At 36.0% G+C, this 20,025-nt stretch overlaps 1 protein-coding gene across 8 annotated transcripts in view; it reads right to left on the reverse strand.

Moving 5' to 3' along the window:
* The window catches only part of TRMT11 (tRNA methyltransferase 11 homolog), a 55,345-nt gene that overhangs the window by 10,014 nt on the left and 25,306 nt on the right, over nt 1-20,025 (reverse strand). For 7 of the 8 annotated variants that reach the window (XM_027601971.1, XM_027601975.1, XM_027601976.1 and 4 more), the window contains 3 exons: nt 19,136-19,208; nt 18,882-19,013; nt 9,729-9,849 (listed from right to left, as the gene is read on the reverse strand). In XM_027601971.1, coding sequence (XP_027457772.1) covers nt 9,729-9,849; nt 18,882-19,013; nt 19,136-19,208 — 326 coding nt within the window. Of the gene's footprint in view, nt 1-3,872; nt 8,269-9,728; nt 9,850-18,881; nt 19,014-19,135; nt 19,209-20,025 lie in introns of those variants that run through there. The other variant, XM_027601974.2, reaches the window with a different exon arrangement.

Genomic DNA, 20,025 nt, shown 5'->3' on the forward strand with positions numbered 1-20,025 from the left:
AAGGACGGGGGAAAGGAGAAAAACATATGCAAAAAAAACCCAGAAAAACATACGCAAAAAAAACAATCAACCACTCAATTATCTCAAGACAGATTTCTGGAAGTTACCTTAACTCCTGTCACCCTCAGCCCAATTATCCAATCAGTCAGCAAGTCCTGTCTACCTCCCCAAAAAACTCTCAATCCTATTAACTCCTCTACAATCTCCAATTCTACCTTTCTTAGTTTACAGCTTCATCATCTTTGCATGACCATGCCAGGAGCCTCCACACTGGTACCACAGATATCTTTCCACAATTCAAACTTGCCTGCATAAAACACCAACTTTTTTTATTATTATTATTATGTTATGTTAGTCACCATACAGTACATCATCAGTTTTTGATGTAGTGTTCCACGATTCATTGCTTGCGTATAACACCCAGTGCTCCATGCAATACGTGCCCTCTTTAATACCCATCACCGGGCTAACCCATCCCCCCACCACCCTCTCCTCTGAAACCCTCAGTTAAACATCAACTTCTGCCACTCTCCTAACTAATAACCCTCATGGCTTGCCATCACCAGAAAGATAAACTTGAAGTTCTTTGGTATGTACAGATCTTCAGGAGTAGGCATTCTTTGGGGTTCAACTTTGCTTCCAACCATCCCCCCCTGCCCCCGCCAAATACTTAGTATTTCATTCACACTAAAATGTGTAGGGGTCCCTGAATGCTCTACAACCCCTCTCATGCGTCTGTACCTTTACTCAAAATACTGGCTTCCTCTCTTGACTTGAGCACCATTTTCTCAGGTAGATGCTCTCTGGTGTTCACATAGCACCTTGCAAAGATCACTACAGAACCAAACACATGAGGCTAAAACGGGTTGGGTGACCATTTCTCTTACTGTGCAAGGTCTCTAAGGATAGGGAATATGACTTCTCAGTTTAACCTCATCTTACACAAATGGTCCCATAAATACATGCTGAGTGATGAAAGCCAGGGCTTTCTCCCCAGGGAACATGTAACCAAGTCAGGGAAAGAAAACATACAAAAATATGAGAAGTACGTGAATGTAAAAATCATTAAAAGACAGTTTTGTTTCTCATTTCTCATAGCACCTTTTATAAAATTTCACCTGTCCTCAAGACCTTATCCTAATATGTTTATTCACCTCCAGCAAAAACTTACAACCTTCTTTACAGAGAAAAAGGGAGTCATCGGGTGAGTTTCCTCAACTTCCTTGCCCCCACCCCATCCTCTACTACAGACTGGATCCCCCCCAACCCTATCCTCTACTATAAACAACCCCTTGCTTCACCTCTCACACCACCTCCATTCACATTCTGACTAAAGCCGAAGTTCTCTCTGTGTCCTTTTACTGCCAAAAAGTTACTTTCTTGGAATCCCTCAAACTTTGATGAAAATACCTGAGAATAATCATCAATGTATAAAATTACCATTTAAAAACAAGGGATAACCCCTAGAAAAGTGTCAGTTTGGGGATGAAGCTGTAGAAGTCTATAGCCATTCATAAGAAATCCAAATGACTTCTATTATAATTATGCGTCAGGTTTAAGTTGTCCTTTTTTACTTACTGACAGTTCCTGATAATGAGATAATGATTTCTTCTACCTCACTAGTATTAACCTTAAGTCATTTATATCTCAGAGTGACAGTAGTTTATACAAAACAGCAGTTCCATTGCAAACAACTGAGTACAAATGGCTTATGAAACTTATTCTATGATAAGTGAAAACCAATGATGCTGTCATCATAATGAAAGCCACTAAACTAACAATGCTCATCTAACTTTTTTAAGAAAGACTCACTCCTGTATTCTTGAAATGGATTAAAGCTATGATATACACTCTTACATAAGGTGAGAGGAAGAAGGCCAAGAGATGGAAGAGAAAAACAGTGGGTACACTCTCTTTCTTGTAATCAGTAGAGAGTGAAATGGAAGGTAAATGACAGTGCTGAATGTAAGGGGCCTCAGTTCAGCGTCAGGGTAATTACCCATGTCCGGCTTTTGTTTAAAAATCCTGCTCCCCTTATCAAAGCTTCCCACTGTTCTACATCTGGTACTGGACAGTAGCTATAGAAACCACTTGTGCTAAAGTTATACACTATAAACAGCACTAGGCCATTTCCAACCAAGGACAAGCAGGTCAAAAGTCCGGCATCCAATACTATTAAGAGAAATCTCTAGCATTATTCTTAATGGGAACAAGGTAGGATCAGAAATATTTATCCCTAAATTAGGTACTCATATATAATCTGTACTATTTTAAAAATTGCATTTCTTGGCAAGATATTAAGTTACCTAAAGTCTATTGAAATATTTTAATATTAAAATCTTCATTGAGTTCTGAAAATGAGTAACATTTAGTGATGCAACTTTGACATCAGGCACTCAGCACGTAATTTCTTTCTAACTGTAAAAAGACCATCATGGATATTCATGCTATCATGATGATACAAAACTATAAGTACTTTCTACATGCTTTCCACTAAAAATACACTAATTTTATAAAATTCAAAATTTAACCTCAAATATTAAAAGAATACAGAGCTGACAAACCAGATAAAAATGAAATGACAACTTATTAGTTATTATATCCAAATATTTAATTAAGTAAGTAGCAAAGGATGAATAATAGACCAAGATATGCACTGGCATGCACAGTCTATGATGTAGACTTTAATTTTATTTTGCTTTCATTTGGAGACTACTCTCCTAGTTGACTTTTTTAAACTGTGACAGTCCATTAAAAGAAAAAGAAAAATACACATGTATTTATATAAAGATCAAAAACAAGCAAAATTAATTTACTTACAGATCAATTCAATAGCAATACTACTACAAAGGAATGCAAGAGTGATTCCTGTAACAGTCAGATTAGTGGTTACACCTGCAGGAAGAGATCAGAAATAGCCACCAAAAGGGGTGCTTCTGCGGTGCTATAATCCTAACCTCGGTGGTAGTTATAGAGATGTTCACTTTATAATTATTCATTAAACTGTACATATGTTTTAGGCAAAAAAATATATGTTTAAAAATCTCATGGTTGTATTCCTGGTGGGTCATGGAGGGGGGAAGAAGACATATATATTCATGGCTGAATTTGAAAAACACTAGAAAGATAATTCTAAGTTAACTGTATCATAAGTAAAGAAAAAAAAAAAAATAGCAAGTAGAAAATCGGCCATTCAAGAACTTTAAAAGAAGTTCCAGAGGATCATGCAGATTCCACACGTAAACTTCCCATTTCCCTACCCATTCATACCTTGGGACTCCCAGATCAAACTTTATATTTTGAAATATAAAGATTCTAAGATTCTATAATATAACATGAGAATGTTAAAGACTGCTTTACTATCAAAGCTTGAAAATATGATCATTACAGCTGGAGCATAATGACAGATGCTCTCTACCTTCAGAGAACTGCATTTTTCCTGCAAATAAAAGAGATACATACTAGAATCCAGGTATCTTAAATGATTACCTTCCTGGAGTAGCTAGGGGATAAACTTGCTTTTTCTTGGTTTACCAGAAACAACAATTTGAAATCATGATAGTATTAACAAAATATCCAGTTTGGCAAAATCATTTAGTTGCAGATGTATAAAAGTCAAATGATGACCCTTTAAGATTTAAATTCAAGGAAAAGCACCAATTACAGCTAAAGCCAGCCATTCAGAACAAGATAACATGAGATAAGTAGATGACATAATCCTTTAAACTTCAACAAGATATGCAGCATCACCAGGCTTCTACCTACTTTTTTTTTTTTTTAAGATTTTATTTATTTATTTGACAGAGAGAGAGAGGGAACACAAGCAGGGGGAGTGGGAGAGGGAGAAGCAGGCTTCCCGCCAAGCAGGGAGCCCGATGCGGGGCTCGATCCCAGGACCCTAGGATCATGACCTGAGCCGTAGGCAGATGCTTAACGACTGAGCCACCCAGGCGCCCCTCTATCTACTCTTAAAAGCCTTTTTCAAAGATCTCAAGTCAAAACATAATTTATAGATAATATAAATAGTTTCCTTCTGACTCACTATACGAGATAATTTTTTAAAAGAGTCCTTCTTAGTCTTTCTCTCTCTCATACATAGACATTTGGCTGGTGATGAATACTTTACTGTATTAGGACCTCCATTCAAGTTCATATCTAATTACCATGTTCTTACTTTGTATCACCTGGTCTTATTTTTCTCACTGATAACTGAAGCAGCGTCTCCTTCCCACTGGGCACGTTGTATGACTGAAATCTTCACACCTAATCTCTAATCTTTCATAGCTCTAATCGAAAAGAAAATATCCACTGTCCTGGCATTAATCCTGAGAACGGATAAAGCATAATGAAATAGGCACAAGCATTATGTCAGCAAATCACCAGTTCATGACTAGCAACACTACTATCATTCTAACATGTAATCTACTTATCACAAAGACTAATTTCTTCTACTTCAAGTCATCCTTAAGTCATTTTCTCAAACACAAGACCTTGGTGTCTCTTCTCTCCCTTCATCATTTAGAACATGTTACAATGTTAATGGTTGTTTCTCTCTCCATAGCTTCAAAATCTCCTGGTCCATGAGTCAAATCCCTCAGTTTTGGACACCTGCCATTCGGATTAATGAAGCATTGTTCATCAGCTTCGTGTTAGTGGACTCTTTATTCAATCCAAAATTTTAAAAATTAACATTAATTCTCATCACCTGCCACTATGACCTCCCAATATTCCCTATTTTAAATCATCCGAACTATACTGACTAGCTCACATAATATAACTTTAGTCTAAATTAGTGTCCATATAATACCTAGAATTCAACTTACCTATACTTCAGTACTTCTCAAATCACAGCATGTCAGGTAAACAAGTCACAAAACAAACAGGGCACATGATGGCTCATTTAGTGCAACAGCAACTTAAGATACTTTTTTTTTTTTACACTTAAACATACGATAGAATAGACTTTAAAAGCTGCATGAATGTTTAAAAAGATTTTAAGGAAGTTTCAAAAATGAGTACTTTGGATACTCTTTCATCTGTCCAAGTATACCATTGGAAAAGGTTGACAAGGTACTGTTTTAGGCAATTTTCACTGAAGATGTAACTATTACACTCATATTTTGGTCTGTTCTGGACAACTCTGGAAATTGGCATTTTTTTCCAATGAACTTTATATAAGAAAAATGTTTTACAGAAGTAACCACTGTGACCACAAATATATATATAGCACCGTCAACCACATGTTGTATCAACAGGAAAAATGAATTCTAGTAAAATAAATCACATTCTACCATGGCCCCATGAACAATGAGGAAAAACGATCTTTAAAAAGAAACTAGAAATATGCTACTCAAGAATATTTGCCTTTTAGGGGGTGGGAGGATGGGTTAGCCTGGTGATGGGTATTAAAGAGGGCACGCTCTGCATGGAGCACTGGGTGTTATGCACAAACAATGAATCATGGAACACTACATCAAAAACTAATGATGTAATGTATGGTGATTAACATAACAATAAAAAAATTTTTAAAAAAAGAATATTTGCCTTTTAACCCTGGCATGTTCCAAAAGCAGAAACTGTCTTGGTAAAGAGGCAATATGATGCATAAAAAAGATCAAAGAATTTCAAGTACAAAGAAGAGTTTTGGTCTCAACTCAGCTACTTCCTAGTCTCTAAAATTAGCAAAATAACATGATCAGATGGGTATGAAAGCTCTGTAAACAATAAGTAGCATAAATCATTCCCTTCTCTTTCAGACTGTATTAACAGGGACTAATGGCTTCTCTTATCAGGTCTTTTCATTAATATGGGTAGCAAAAATTTTCTTCTTTACTACTAATGCTCGACAAGCAAGTCTAAAAACTATAGCAATAATGAAAAGACAAAATTTTACAATACACCTACATTCTTTAGACAGTTTTCTCATTTATAACTTAAGTTTACATTCTAAAAGGGGAGAGGGAGAACACTTTATAACAATGTATCAAGTGGGCCAAAAGTTATACTGAAGTTAAACCTAACAAGTGACAAACCCAAAATGCAGAAAGACAGTACACAAGAGTGTAAAAATCTACAATTAATAGTCTTCCACTGCCAAAGTCAACAACGCTGAACAAGGCTGAGGATAATTTGTTAGACGCGTATGAGAATTGTTTGACAATTTTATGTCATCACTTGAATTATAAAGGACTAGAATCTTGCTGCAATTATATACAGTCCTCTCCATACAAACAGAAGGTAGAAATGAAGTGATTAATTCAAAACCAAACATGATTAACATGACAAAGTACTTTCAGTTATAGTACACTGCATACTAGTTAAAACTCACTGATTAAATTTGATCTTATAAAGTCAAGACTGTTTCAAAAAATTATTTGAGCACTAGGCTTTTTCCTTGTTTTTTAAATCAATTTGAAAGGACAAAAGTAAAATAATAAAAACAAACAAAAATTAACACTGCCTTTCTAGGTTTAAAAACATCTAAGGTGAGTGCCCTTAGTCAGCATTTACATGCTTAGATCATTCTCTACGTCTTCCAAGTATCAAATAGACTGCCTACAGAAATATTATAAATCTGGAAAGAGTACTGGAAAAAAAAGATTTTCTTAAATAAATTAAACTTAAAGGAAAGCAAATGCAAAATGACAACAGGTCTCAATTTTGCCACTAAGATAGAAATGACTGGTTTATTATGTGGTCCCCATTATTAGAGTACTTTCTCTATATTTTCTTCTGAACAGTGTTTCAGGCCATCATAACTATCATATGGTGCAAGTACTACTTATGGAGGCCACAGAATAAAGAATACTGATGTCATTCATTTTACTTTCTAATATCAAGACTTACAACTATAAAATCTACAGGTACTATTTCTATTTTTTACATGTATTACTCATGTGCCTGGCACATAAATGTTATTACTAACTCAAATAATTACATTAAGTGCTGTGATTTCTAAGAGCTGCAGTGTTACTAATTTAAATTATTATATGCCTTACTTCCCTCAAAATACTAAAAGACAAACACATACATGAAAAGTAACTGACTGGAAGAGCATGAAAAAAGCATACTTTAACATGCAACAGAGGCCTCTTATTCATTGTGATACATGTTGGTAATTGTTAGTGATATGGACTGAATTGTGTCCCCCGAAAATTCATATACTGAAGCCCTAACCCACAATATGACTGTACTTGGAGACCGAGCCTTAAAGGAGATGATTAAAGTTAAATGAAATCATAAGGGTGGGGCTCTAATCTAATAGGACTGATGTCCCTGTAAGCAGAGAGAGAAACCAAGAGTATGTGCATACAGAGGACATAGCAAGAAGGTGGCTATCTGCAATCCAGCAAGAGAGGTCTCATCAGAAACCAAACCTGTTGGCACCTTGACCTTGGGCTTCCAGCCTCCTCAACGATAAGAGAATAAACTTCTGTTATTTAAGTCACTCAGTCTGTGGTATTCTGCTATGGTAGCCTAAACAGACTAATACTACAGTCAGTTAATTGAAAAAGTCAGTAAAAGCAGGAAAAAAGGAAAAAGTTTTGTAAATATACTGAAATTTTAACTTAAAAAACCAAATATTCATTTATCAATCTTTTGATATAGAATCAGGACATACAAAGATTTTCAGTTTTGGCTTCTGTAAAATGATGCAAGAACTTAAAGACTCTTAAAAGCAATCTGGGTAGAGAAACCTAGAATGGGCTAACTTTTCCAACCCTTTTTAGTCATCTCACCCATTCCCAGTCCAAGAGTCTTTCTTCGCAACTCACTTTATCCTATCTTTCTCAAGTATTGCACTTAGCTTTTCTAGAAATGACAACTTTATTCTTACAGTCACATTTCACTGGTCTAACTAGCATTTAGTTAGACTACATAATTACCATACCAAATATAACTGACTTAAACAGTTCACAAAACAAACACAACTGATTCATGGCAAACAGACAATTCAGCTGGTAGGTACAGAAGTGTACACACATAGTAGAGATCAAGCAAGTCAACAGCTGGAAGTATCTGACATGTTACAGGCATAAGTATTGGTGTTTTAGAACAAAAATGGCCAGTACTAGTTAATCAACTGAGTTTGAAATGGAGGTTACTTAAGAGGACTTCTGTATATCCAAATAAATGTTGTCCATCCAAAATTGTCACTTCAGAAGGTTGTCATTGTGTCAAACAACTTGGAAACCCCTCTTTTAGAATTTCTGAATCTTCTTAATGTTTTAAATATTTAATGATAGATCATCATCCTTGGAACAGGTTCTGATTTTCAAAAAACAACAATTAAATGACCAGTCTGCTATAAAATGTGAGCACCAAAGTCCAGTAACACAATTTGGAGAAAAGCAAGGTGTTACTATACAGCAAAATAACTGTTTAATATTAATATATTTTTTAAATATAAATCTAAAAGTTTCAAGAATATACAGAATAATTATGATATAAATATGAGTACAAGATGCCACCCCAAGGATATCGTTTGAATATAAACTTGTTTTAAAAATGACAACCACTTATGTTAATTATATCACATATACCTGTATATAAATACACAAATACATACACACCTACACAACCACCCCTGAGTGAACACAAATCAACTATTTATATACATAAACAGCTTAAGCTTTCTGAAATGCCCTGATATTGGAGCCTGATTACTGAAGAGAGTTTATGTCACACTGAATCTTATTTGGTAATGAAAAGGAGTCACTAAAGTTTTGGCATAAAGAAGTTAGGAAGAGTCATTTAACAATTAAGAACTAGAGGTGTGAAAAACGGAAAAGAGATAATTTAGGAGATGATCAGCACAAACCAGGTGTATGGTAATAAGATCTAAGTTAGAGACAGATAGCAAATGAAAACTAAAAGGACAAAAATAAGAAATATATAATAATATATTCAAAAAGCACTGTATAAATATTAGTTTTCATTACTGTGAAAGAATCCTTAAGCTATGAATTAGATGAAAAAAATCAAATGCAGAGATGAGTATGACAAAATCTTCAGGCAGTAACACTCTGTTCTTTCCTGCTTACCCTACAGATCAAAAACATAGATGGGGCTTACTAAAGTTTAGTGAATTTGGGAAAGCTATGGTTGTCAATCCAGATAAGTACGGCCCAAGGAGCATTCTGTAGATTTAATTAAGTTCCATTATGAGGCATTATTCATATCAATTCTGATCTGGATATGAAATAACAGATGTTTTGTTCTTCTCAAGAATTGTGTGTGTGTGTGTGTGTGTGTGTGTGTGTGTGTGTGTGTGTGTGTGTATTAGAGAGAGAGAGAGAGAGAGAGAACAGGTGTTGGGCCCTAACAGATAACAGCAAATTACTTTTTCCATTATATAAAGTGACATTTTCTCTTCAGAATAGTCTGTAATCGAATAGGTCTTGCTTTTGGAGAAAAAATGGTAACTAGTAGATTGCTAATTAAACAACAGTTGTTTAACTAAGTGTGCTTTTTTTTTAACTGCATTAGTGGCAGAGATGAGAAGTTAAGGTCAACTTCTATTTCTATTCTGCTATTCAACTTCTCTATCCAACTCCCACCCTCTAAATTCCACCAAATCCCACAAACCTCTTGAACTTCTGCCTCTTCCTGAATTTGATAACTTTTTAAAAATCAAGGACTAATAATTCCAAACTCCATTACAAGAAAACTAAAAAAAATCTTTGGATTCTTCCAGAATTTATCCAAAAAATACTAGGATAATTTACCTCAAATTTCTTCACCTTTTCCATTGTTATCAAGCGCCTTGATGTGTGACTGGAAAGCTTCTGCTCACAGTTGCTAATAAGTTTCAGGCAAGGGTGCCAGGGTACCATCTCTTCAGTGTATCTGAAGAAAGAACAGCTGACTTTTAGGAACACTCACATGCAAAGGCCACACAGGATCATCACAGAGTTATCCAATGTAAGGACATCCCCCCACTACATGCTGTTCCATTTTATTTCACATAGGCTAACTGTCCAGGCAATCCATAAACAATCCGTATTTTTTTTATTTTAGTATGTTATGTTAATCACCATACATCACATCATTAGTTTTTGATGTAGTGTTCCATGATTCATTGCGTACAACACCCAGTGCTCCATTCAATATGTGCCCTCCTTAATACCCACACCAGGCTAACCCATCCCCCCACCCCTCTCCCCTCTAGAACCTACAGTTTGTTTCCCAGAGTCCATAGTCTTTCATGGTTTGTCTCCCCTTCCGATTCCCCCCCTTCATTTTTCCCTTCCTACTTTTTTTTTTTTTTTAACATATAATGTATTATTTGTTTCAGGGGTACAGGTCTGTGATTCATCAGTCTTACACAATTCACAGCAATCTATATTTTTAAAAAGCAAAGTATTTGAATATTACCACATCCAAAAAAAAAGTAGTTTAAATTATTTTACCTGTAGACTGAGAATATGTTTTATGGAAGAATACCAAGCGTTTAAACCACAAAAGTACAAGACAATGACTCTACACTCAAAGATCCCAGAAGAGCACGTAAGACAGAAATATATTCTACAACAACCCCTTGACATTCATGAGGGACTGATTCATGTGGAGATTTTTATAAATTCCCAAAGAATAATGTCCACTCGGCATATACTTTCCCTATAAAATGAAGTGTCCCTGCAAAATTTTAATGACATCTTAAGACCTCTATTAACTTTGTATATACAGGACTAAGGTTAGCTTATTCAAATAAACTACCAATAAAATAAGCGCTCCATGGTCACCTTAACCATAAAATCAAAACCATGATCATAAGCAGTGGTGACTGCTGCTACACAGCACACGTACTATGAGAATGGAGAGGACATCTCAAAAGCAGGTCAGGCTGCAGGAGTTCAGAACCTGACATCTGACAGGTTGTTGGACTCACTCCTGGTAGAAGAAACAGGTGACAGATGAGGGGGAAACGGCAATGGAGCAGAATGCTGAAGAACAGCAGCGGAGAGGGCTCACTAGGTATGGGTACCACTAAGAACACTGTAGATTGCCAGTTTTTATTTTTCCTTTGCAAATCTTGATACCTTTCTAGATGGTCTCCGCAAACATTTATCACATGGGAAATTTTAAAGCTCTGGTCCAAACTGGGAAAGGTGCCAATCAGCACTTCCTGTAAAGGACCACCATCTCAGCTAGCCCGTTCCAATGCGTCAACATGGTTTTCACTGGCACTCTTTTACTGACTTCTCTAGCCCCTCTGACCTTCAATGAGCTCTCCCTCATTACCTCAACCACATGCTCAAAACCTTCATCACCCACTTACCAGGCAACATTCACAATGCACTTCCACTATATTATCAGTGGAAGGAATTCTCTTGAAGTCATTCTCTGCATCCTTCCTTAGAGCTTTCCATTAAGTAATGAATGACCATTTCAGTTTTCATCTGATCTAACAATTTTCTAATGTTCACTATATAGTCAGAAATGTTGTATTTCTCCTAACATTAGTTGACATCACATCTGGAATCTTCACACGAAGCATTTACGATATGAAGGAATACATTCTACACCATGGTTAACAGAAAGAATAGCCTTCACCTTAAGCTTGAAAAAGCAGAGTTTGTAGATGTATGAAATAGTATTTGTCAAACTTAGTAATGTACCCTTGTTTTAAAGGAAAAAAAAATCTTATTTCCTGGCAGAGTTGACTTAAAGTATTCTTATTAAAATGCAACGTAAAGATATTTAAGTGAGATATAAAGTTCATATGCTTATATCCCTTATATAACTATAAAACCAAAACAAATTTACAAATCAAATCTAAAAGTACAAAACCAATACAATTTTAATTGATACTGATGACCCAAATGATGCTAAGCTGCTGAAACTGAGTCACCAGGCATTTGGCTTAAGAGCAGAAAAACAAATTTTTGTTTTAGATTACCTTTTCAGCTTGATCTTTGAGTTCAAGCATGAAAGAACATCATTATTAACAGGCTTGTTTTTAACCACTGCCCTATTATATTAGAACCAATCAATTTAGCAGTATACTTCCAAAACACCATGCTAAGAATTTTAAAATATCAGTTAACAAAAAATTGTTTACTATATGTGTCCTAATATATTTCATACAAACATACTGCATTATACTATTTGCAAACTGTTAAAAATAGAAACCATAAATCTGTACTATGCCTGGGTCATTATGATAGTAAGGTATGCTATCTTAATTTCATTTTTATTACTATAGCCCTACAATCCAAACAATCTATTTAAAACCTAAATCAGCCATAATAAGAAAGTCCACAGAGACAGATAAGTGGCTGCCAGGGGCAGAAGTGGTGGTGAATGCTTATGTGTATGGGGTTTCTTTTGGGGTGACAAAAATCTTCCAGAATTAGAAAGTGGTAATGGTTGCACAACTTTGTGGATATACTAAAAACCATGGAGTTGTAAACTGTAAAAAGGTGACTTGCATGATATACAAATTATATTACATCATTTTTTAAAAAGCAAAATTGTGCACATAGACCCCTAGCCTTTTTTTTTTAATTTTTTTTTTTTAAGATTTTATTTATTTAGGGCGCCTGAGTGGCTCAGTCGTTAAGCGTCTGCCTTCGGCTCAGGTCATGATCCCAGGGTCCTGGGATCGAGCCCCGCATTGGGCTCCCTGCTTGGCGGGAGGCCTGCTTCTCCCTCTCCCACTCTCCAGAGAGAGACACAGCGAGAGAGGGAACACAAGCAGGGGGAGTGGGAGAGGGAGAACCAGGCTTCCCGCCGAGCAGGGAGCCCGATGTGGGGCTCGATCTCAGGACCCTGGGATCATGACCTGAGCTGAAGGCAGACGCTTAACGACTGAGCCACCGAGGCACCCCGACCCCTAGCTTTTCCATGAACCAATTTTGACACTCATTTTCCTATGAACCTTCATGCCTCAAGCTATTTCCAAGTGTCACTAGAATTTCACCTCCCATTTGAGAAACAGATTTTGCACTGATTAGAGCACTCACTGAACAGTTCAAAGGATCACTTTTTCTTGTTTCCTAGTTAAGAGATGAAAAACATGAACACTGGGTTTTACATGCAACTAATGAATCACTGAACACTATACCAAAAACTAATGATGTACTATACGTTGGCTAACTGAACATAAAAAAAAAAAAAAAAAAAAGAAAAACATGTTCCTTCACTGCTCTGAGCTACTCCAAAATTCACTTTACTAAAGTTTATTCCCTATGTAAATCAAACCATCATACTATATACACCTTAAACTTATACAGTGAGGTATGTCAATTATTTCTCAATAGAATTGGAAAAAAAATGTACCCCCCAAATCCTACGCTGGGGCATACTTTACTAAACTTTACTTTGTCATTGTTTTTATCACAAGCAGTAGCAGTGGGATTTCTATTAAAGAGCATCTTTCACAAAGAAATGCAGTTTCTAATCACCTCAAGAGAGTTATCTGTGTCTAATGCAAATTAGAAAAGAATACTATGGATACATAAAGCCTGAGCAGACAGCTGCAGTCAGTAGCTTAGCAATTCCTATAACATCAAACACACGTGAGTTGAATTTATGCCATCCAAACGACTATCACACAGACTTTCAGGGTCACTTGCAAGTAGCTAAAACTGAATAATAAACCCATAAATACCAACAGCTTACAGTAATTTTATGTGGTCAGTCTCTATGAGTGATAAAAATAAACTACTATGAGAGCACAGATGAAAGATTAATTCTGCTGAGAAGGGTTGGCAAAGTACCATAGAGGTGGTGACAGTTAAGCCAGGTCTTGAAAGATGACTAGAATTTTATCAGCTGAGGAAAGAAGAAATGGTTTATCAAGCAATGGGGACAGAATAAATAAAGGTGAAAAGACACAAAGTGTATAGAGCATCTTGATACTGGCAAAAAATCCAATACCCCTGAGTGGGGAAAATCTACATTCAAGGAAATACAGCAAGTTTGTTGAGTAGCAATTTTTTCACTGCAATTTAAATTACCAAACAGAAAATCCTTTTTCAATTATCAGCTGACAATTCTTCACAAATAACTAAGCTTTTAAGTAATATTTTATTTTTATTAGGTCTTATACTTTCAAAATGCCCTGGGTTTAAAGAATAATACCTGAACTTGATTATAATATGTAATTCTTATTTTTTTTAAAGATTTTATTTATTCATTTGAGACACAGATAGAGAGAGCATGAGCAGGGGGAGGGGGAGAGGGAGAAGGAGAGGGAGAAGCAGACTCCCCACTGAGCAGGAAGCCTGATGCAGGGCATAATCCCAGGACCTGGAGATCATGACCTGGGCCGAAGGCAGACACTTAACTGACTGAGCCACCCAGGCGCTCCTGTAATTCTTATTTTTAAACTTGAATCATGTAACAGAATTTGTTTGAATAAATGAATTCAGTAGTAGTACTAAAAGCCTATATTCACAACACCAAAAGTAAAAAAGTTTTAAAATTGAGCTGTGCTAATGTATAATTTTAAAATGAAATCTTTATTCTTAGTTCAACACAAAGCCATATTTTTAATACAACATAATCAAACTTAATTCTAAATCGTTTAATTCAGAAGCAAGAACATTTTTTCAAACTTTTGCAGACGATTTTGGTCCTAAATTCCTAATAATACTGTGCTATTTTAAAAGAACAAAGATTTTGCATGACATACAATACAGAAGTGAAAATAATTCATTTCCTAATGAACACTTAAGTTCATTAATAAGTTAACAGTAATAAGAATTAATACTTTATTAATAAAATCACCTTAGGCTAAAGGGAAGGAGATCATATTCTTCCCATAATTGGCCTGAGGTGACCTCTGAAAAATGGTTTGCTATTCACTTGACCCAGAAAAACCCTACAAAATCATGCAAATCAAGAGGTTCAAATCTTCGTGTTCACTTTAAGAACACACATGAAACTGCCCACGCCGTCAAGGCTATGCATATCTGAAAAGCCACCAAGTATCTGAAGGCTGTCACACTGCAGAAGCCATTCTATCTCTACACTGGTGGAGGTGGTAGGTGTGCCCGGGCCAAATAGCTGGTGGCCCAAAAAGAGTGCTGAATTTTTACTGCACATGCTTTCAAATGCAGAGAGTAATGCCAAATATTAAGGGTTTGGATGTAGATTTTCTGGTCATTAAGCACATCCAGGTGAACAAAGCCCCCAAGATGTGACATAGAACGTACAGGGCTCATGGTCGGATTAACCCATACATGAGCTCTCCCTGCCACCCTGAGAGGATCCTGACTGGAAAAGAGTAGACTGTTTCTAAACCAGAAGAGGAGGTTGCACAGAAGAAAAAGATATCCCAGAAGAAACTGCAGAAACAAAAATTTACTGCCTAGGAGTAAATTCTGCATAAAATAAATGCAAATAAAAGTATAAACAGAAAAAAAATAAAGGGAAGGAAAAACAGAAGTTTAGTAATGAACATCAGAGGACATGGACATAACTTTCTCCAGGGATGAAGTCAGGGAAGTAAATATCGTAGTCTTCCCATGTGTGCATTAGCCACATACCTGGACAAAATCTTTCCCTTGATAAACATCTAAGGTAAAAAAGGTGGTAAAACATGTATCCCCTTTTTTTTTTAAAGATTTTATTTATTTATTTGAGAGAGAGAATGAGAGGTAGAGAGCATGAGAGGGAAGAGGGTCAGAGGGAGAAACAGACTCCCTGCTGAGCAGGGAGCCCGATGCGGGACTCGATCCCGGGACTCCAGGATCATGACCTGAGCCGAAGGTAGTCGCTTAACCAACTGAGCCACCCAGGCACCCTTTGTATCCCTTTTCTACTTCTAAAATATCCCTCTGATAATATGCATTTGGAAATTTTCCCTTGTTGAAAATTATTAAAATCAAGAAGTCACTGAAAAAAGATCCAGTGTCCATTTTGTAAGATCTTTAGAAATATTAAAAATACTTAAAAGTACCTCCAATTTAATTTTGTATAAAGAGAAAGGAAAAAAAAGAACTACAAAAGATATTCTTAAGTACATTCAACTTCAATTGTAATTAAATAATAAAGTACAAAATAGTGGACAGTCAGAAATGCCAAAAAATAAGTACACAAAAACTAATGGGAATATTTCAAAAGGACAGAGGAACCACCCCAAATTGACTCCCACTGATCAAATCTGAGACAATTTGAGCAACAAAATAGTGACAGTAATGAATTATACCCAATGAATATAAGCGTCCATGATTCCATAGCAAAATAAATTAATAAATCTGTAAACAAATGGAGGAAAATTTGTAAACAAATGGGGGAAGAAGGGAAAACTCTTTCTTACGGTAGGATGCCAACTTACAAATGCAGAAGGAATGATGGAACACAGAAGTCATCATTGTAGTGGTTGTCAACAATGGAGTTGTCAATGTGAATAGTGATTTGATGAAGAACAAGATATTGATGGAATCTTGGGATATCTCCCCCCATGAAATACTAATCAAAGGAGAAAATGATGGCTCACAGTGGAGAACACTAACAGAGAACAAAATGATCAGATGATCAAGTTTAAGATCTCTAGTAGGGGTTAACTCCATGTGCCCCATGACGCAATGCATGAAAAACACGGTATAATTTTTGTGGTGCTCCTACCAAGGGCACTACCTAAATCTGGTCATAAAAGAAACATCAATTTTCTCTCTGACCCTCCCTGCCACCTCCCTCTCTAAAAAAAAAAGAAAAAAAAAAATCAGATGGACCCTGATTGTAGGCCAACCTTTAATATAAGCCATATACTCTACAAAACTGTTAAGGACACAAAAGATAAGAAAAGAATGGGGACATATTCTAGACTGGAGGAGAATGACATGATGGGTTAATAGAGCACATTTTCTCAGATGGACTGCAACTGGTAAAATTTGAATAGGGTCCATAAAATGGACAGCAGTGTTATCAATGCTGATTTCCAAACTCGGAGGGTTGATTGTGGTTTGACAAGAATGTTCTTGTTTCTGAGAAATATGATGAAGTATGTAGGGGTTATGGGGCATCATTATCTGCAACTTCACAAACAGTTCCAAAAAAAATGAATGATAATGGGTATGTGATTAATGTAATGGGTGAGGAAAGAAGATACAATATGTGTACATTAATAGCTGGAAAATCTGGATGTGGAGAGTTTTTTGTGTTACAATTGAAACTTTTATGTAAGTCTGAAATTATCTCAAAATAAATGTTTTAAAAATTTAGTTCTGAAACTTGAGTTAAAACAGTAAGCTTCTGGGCACCTGGGTGGCTCAGTTGGTTAAGTGACTGCCTTCGGCTCAGGTCATGATCCTGGAGTCCCGGGATCGAGTCCCACGTTGGGCTCCCTGCCCGGCGGGGAGTCTGCTTCTCCCTCTGACCCTCTTCCCTCTCATGCTCTCTATCTCTCATTCTCTCTCTCTCAGATAAATAAATAAAATCTTAAAAAAAAAAAAATAGCTTCTCTCTCTTTCTCTCTCAAATAAATAAATACATCTTTAATTTAAAAAAACGGGGTGCGGGGGCACCTGGGAGGCTCAGTTGGTTGAGTGTCTGACTCTTGGTTTCAGCTCGGTGATCTTGGGGTCATGGGGTCCAGCCCTGCATCAGGCTGCAAGCTCAGTAGGGAGTCTGCCTGGGATTCTCTCTCTCCTCTCCCCGACCCCTCCCCCACTCTGCATGCACGTGTGTACATGCACACTTTCTCTCTCAAATAAATAAATTTAAAAAAAAACAGTAAGCTTGCTGTTGGAATTCAGCTTGTCTAAGGCAGGAACCATTTTTGTATAGAAACAAACAAAAGTGATCTTCTCCAAAAATATTAGTAAAACTCCATCTATCACTTCACATACCAGGCGCCTGAGATCGGTAAACTGCTGAATTAAGTGAACATAGCCACAGGAATAAGGAAACCAAATAGCTACCTAGCTATTAACTGTAGAGAAGTCACTTCACTCCTTGGAATTTATTTTCCTTATTTCTAAAGTGAAAAGATTAAATGAGATTACACTGGCAGCAAAACATAAGACCAGTATTAAGGAGCCTGGGCATGAATGCATACACTCTTATCAGCCGATAAACAAATGCGTGATTAAAGTCAGGCCATGGTAACTTTCAACACAACATTTATAAAACAAAAAACAGCACAGCTTCCAACTGCTGAGGACCATCCGCCATTCTGTAAAGACAGTAACACTGTTTTAAAATGCTTTCTGTAAAATTATGTATAGTAAATATAGGAACTAAAGTAATTTTTAAAAAGATTACTATGGCAGATTAGAGAAACAGCCAAATTTTGAGCTTGATCATAAATTTTCTTTCAAATTTAAAGATCCTGTCTTATTCAAGACACCTTGTGTTTCATTGTTGATGTACACAGCTCTGTTTATAATTAATAATTACTGAATAATAAAACCCAAACCAACAATGTGGAACATAATTAGGGCTTTAAATATAAGCACAGCTTTTATTTTGGTGTTAGCTTTTAAAAAAGATTTATTGCATTTAAAGTGATCATAACAGCCAATATATGTTAAAGCTAGCTTGGAGCAGATGAATCCCTCAACTAAGTTCATATATTTCTGTCACATGTTCTTTGTTTTTTTCTTTTTAACAACTATTTAAAAATGTAAAAAACCATCTTAGTTCAACCCATCTTAGCTCAAGTGCCTTATAAAAACAGGTGAGGACCATATCTGGCCCACAGGCTATAGTTTGCCAACTCCTGATGTAAAATAAAAAGGTCAAAGCAATTCAATCAATAAGAGGAAGGGGCCTGTTTTATACACATATGTAGGTAAACAAAGACTATTATAAACATTAAACACAAAGATATTTACCCTGAATCCAATTAAAAATAGGGAAAAAATGTTAGATTTACAAATACCATAACAAAAGTGAAATCAAAAATAAAATTAGTTAACATTACATACTCTGGTGTGTACACTGGTAACCAATAGACTAGTCTTCCACCTAACACGAGGGTCTCAGCTGCAAAGTTTAACAGATCAAAAAACATATCACTCAGATGATAGCTTAAGGAAACAGGAACATGGCTTTCTGGACTAGAAAAAGAAAACAAAATTTCAAAATCAGTGAAAAACCTTAAGACTGTTAAACTTAGATAATTAAAAAGAACAACATGCTTCTTCTCAAAATAGTAGTATCATATTTAACTTTCACTTACCATTTTTCCATTCCCTTTGGTATTTCCTTCTGAGAACCTGTTCTTCTTGTAGATTCTCTGATACCATATGGAGCTAGACAGAAAACACAAATAATGTGGTAGTCAAAAGTCACCTAATCACCAGTTAGGTGTAGATGGATATCATGGGCCTCCAGATGGGACACTCAGAGAGGAACACATCGCCACCTGTGAAATATTCCAGCCGAGAATACATACCACAAGGAACATTCTATTTAAAACATTGGGAGGGACAACAGGCCATGTTCTTCAAAAATGCCAATGTCACAAAAAGACAGAGAAAGGCTGTGACAGTGTGACAAACTAAAAGAGATATTACCAAATGTAATACCTGACACAAGATTGGATACTGTCCCAGAGGGAAAAAACAAAGAAATAAAGGGATATTCCTGGGTGACTGACAAAAGTGGATAACAAAATAAAATTAAACTATTGCATTGATTTATTGAAAATGTTAACTGTACTCTGGCTACCTAAGAGACTATCCCTATTCTATACACTGAGGTATAGGGGTAAAAGGCCATAGTGCATCCAACTCACTCTCAATGGATTAAAAAAAAAATTATGCTTTATATATACATACAGAATGAGAACAAACAATAAATTGGATTGTTAATAAAAAGTCACCCAATTTTTATAAAGTAGATTCAAACTGACAGTGTAATGCCTTGATAATTTTTCTTTTGTTACATCTGAAACCACCTAAGTTACCAAAGAACTGAAGTGAGCTGAGATGGAACGGTTGAGATACACTTGCCACTATTTACAGACTTACTGCAAAATATGGTAGAAAAGGCCAAACTATTCTTAGATAGGATCCCTGCAAAGCCCAGAACTCATGGGGCACAGAAAAACAAGTTCTCATTCACATT

Source organism: Zalophus californianus, chromosome 7 (assembly GCF_009762305.2).
Source record: "Zalophus californianus isolate mZalCal1 chromosome 7, mZalCal1.pri.v2, whole genome shotgun sequence".
NCBI lineage: Eukaryota > Metazoa > Chordata > Mammalia > Carnivora > Otariidae > Zalophus > Zalophus californianus.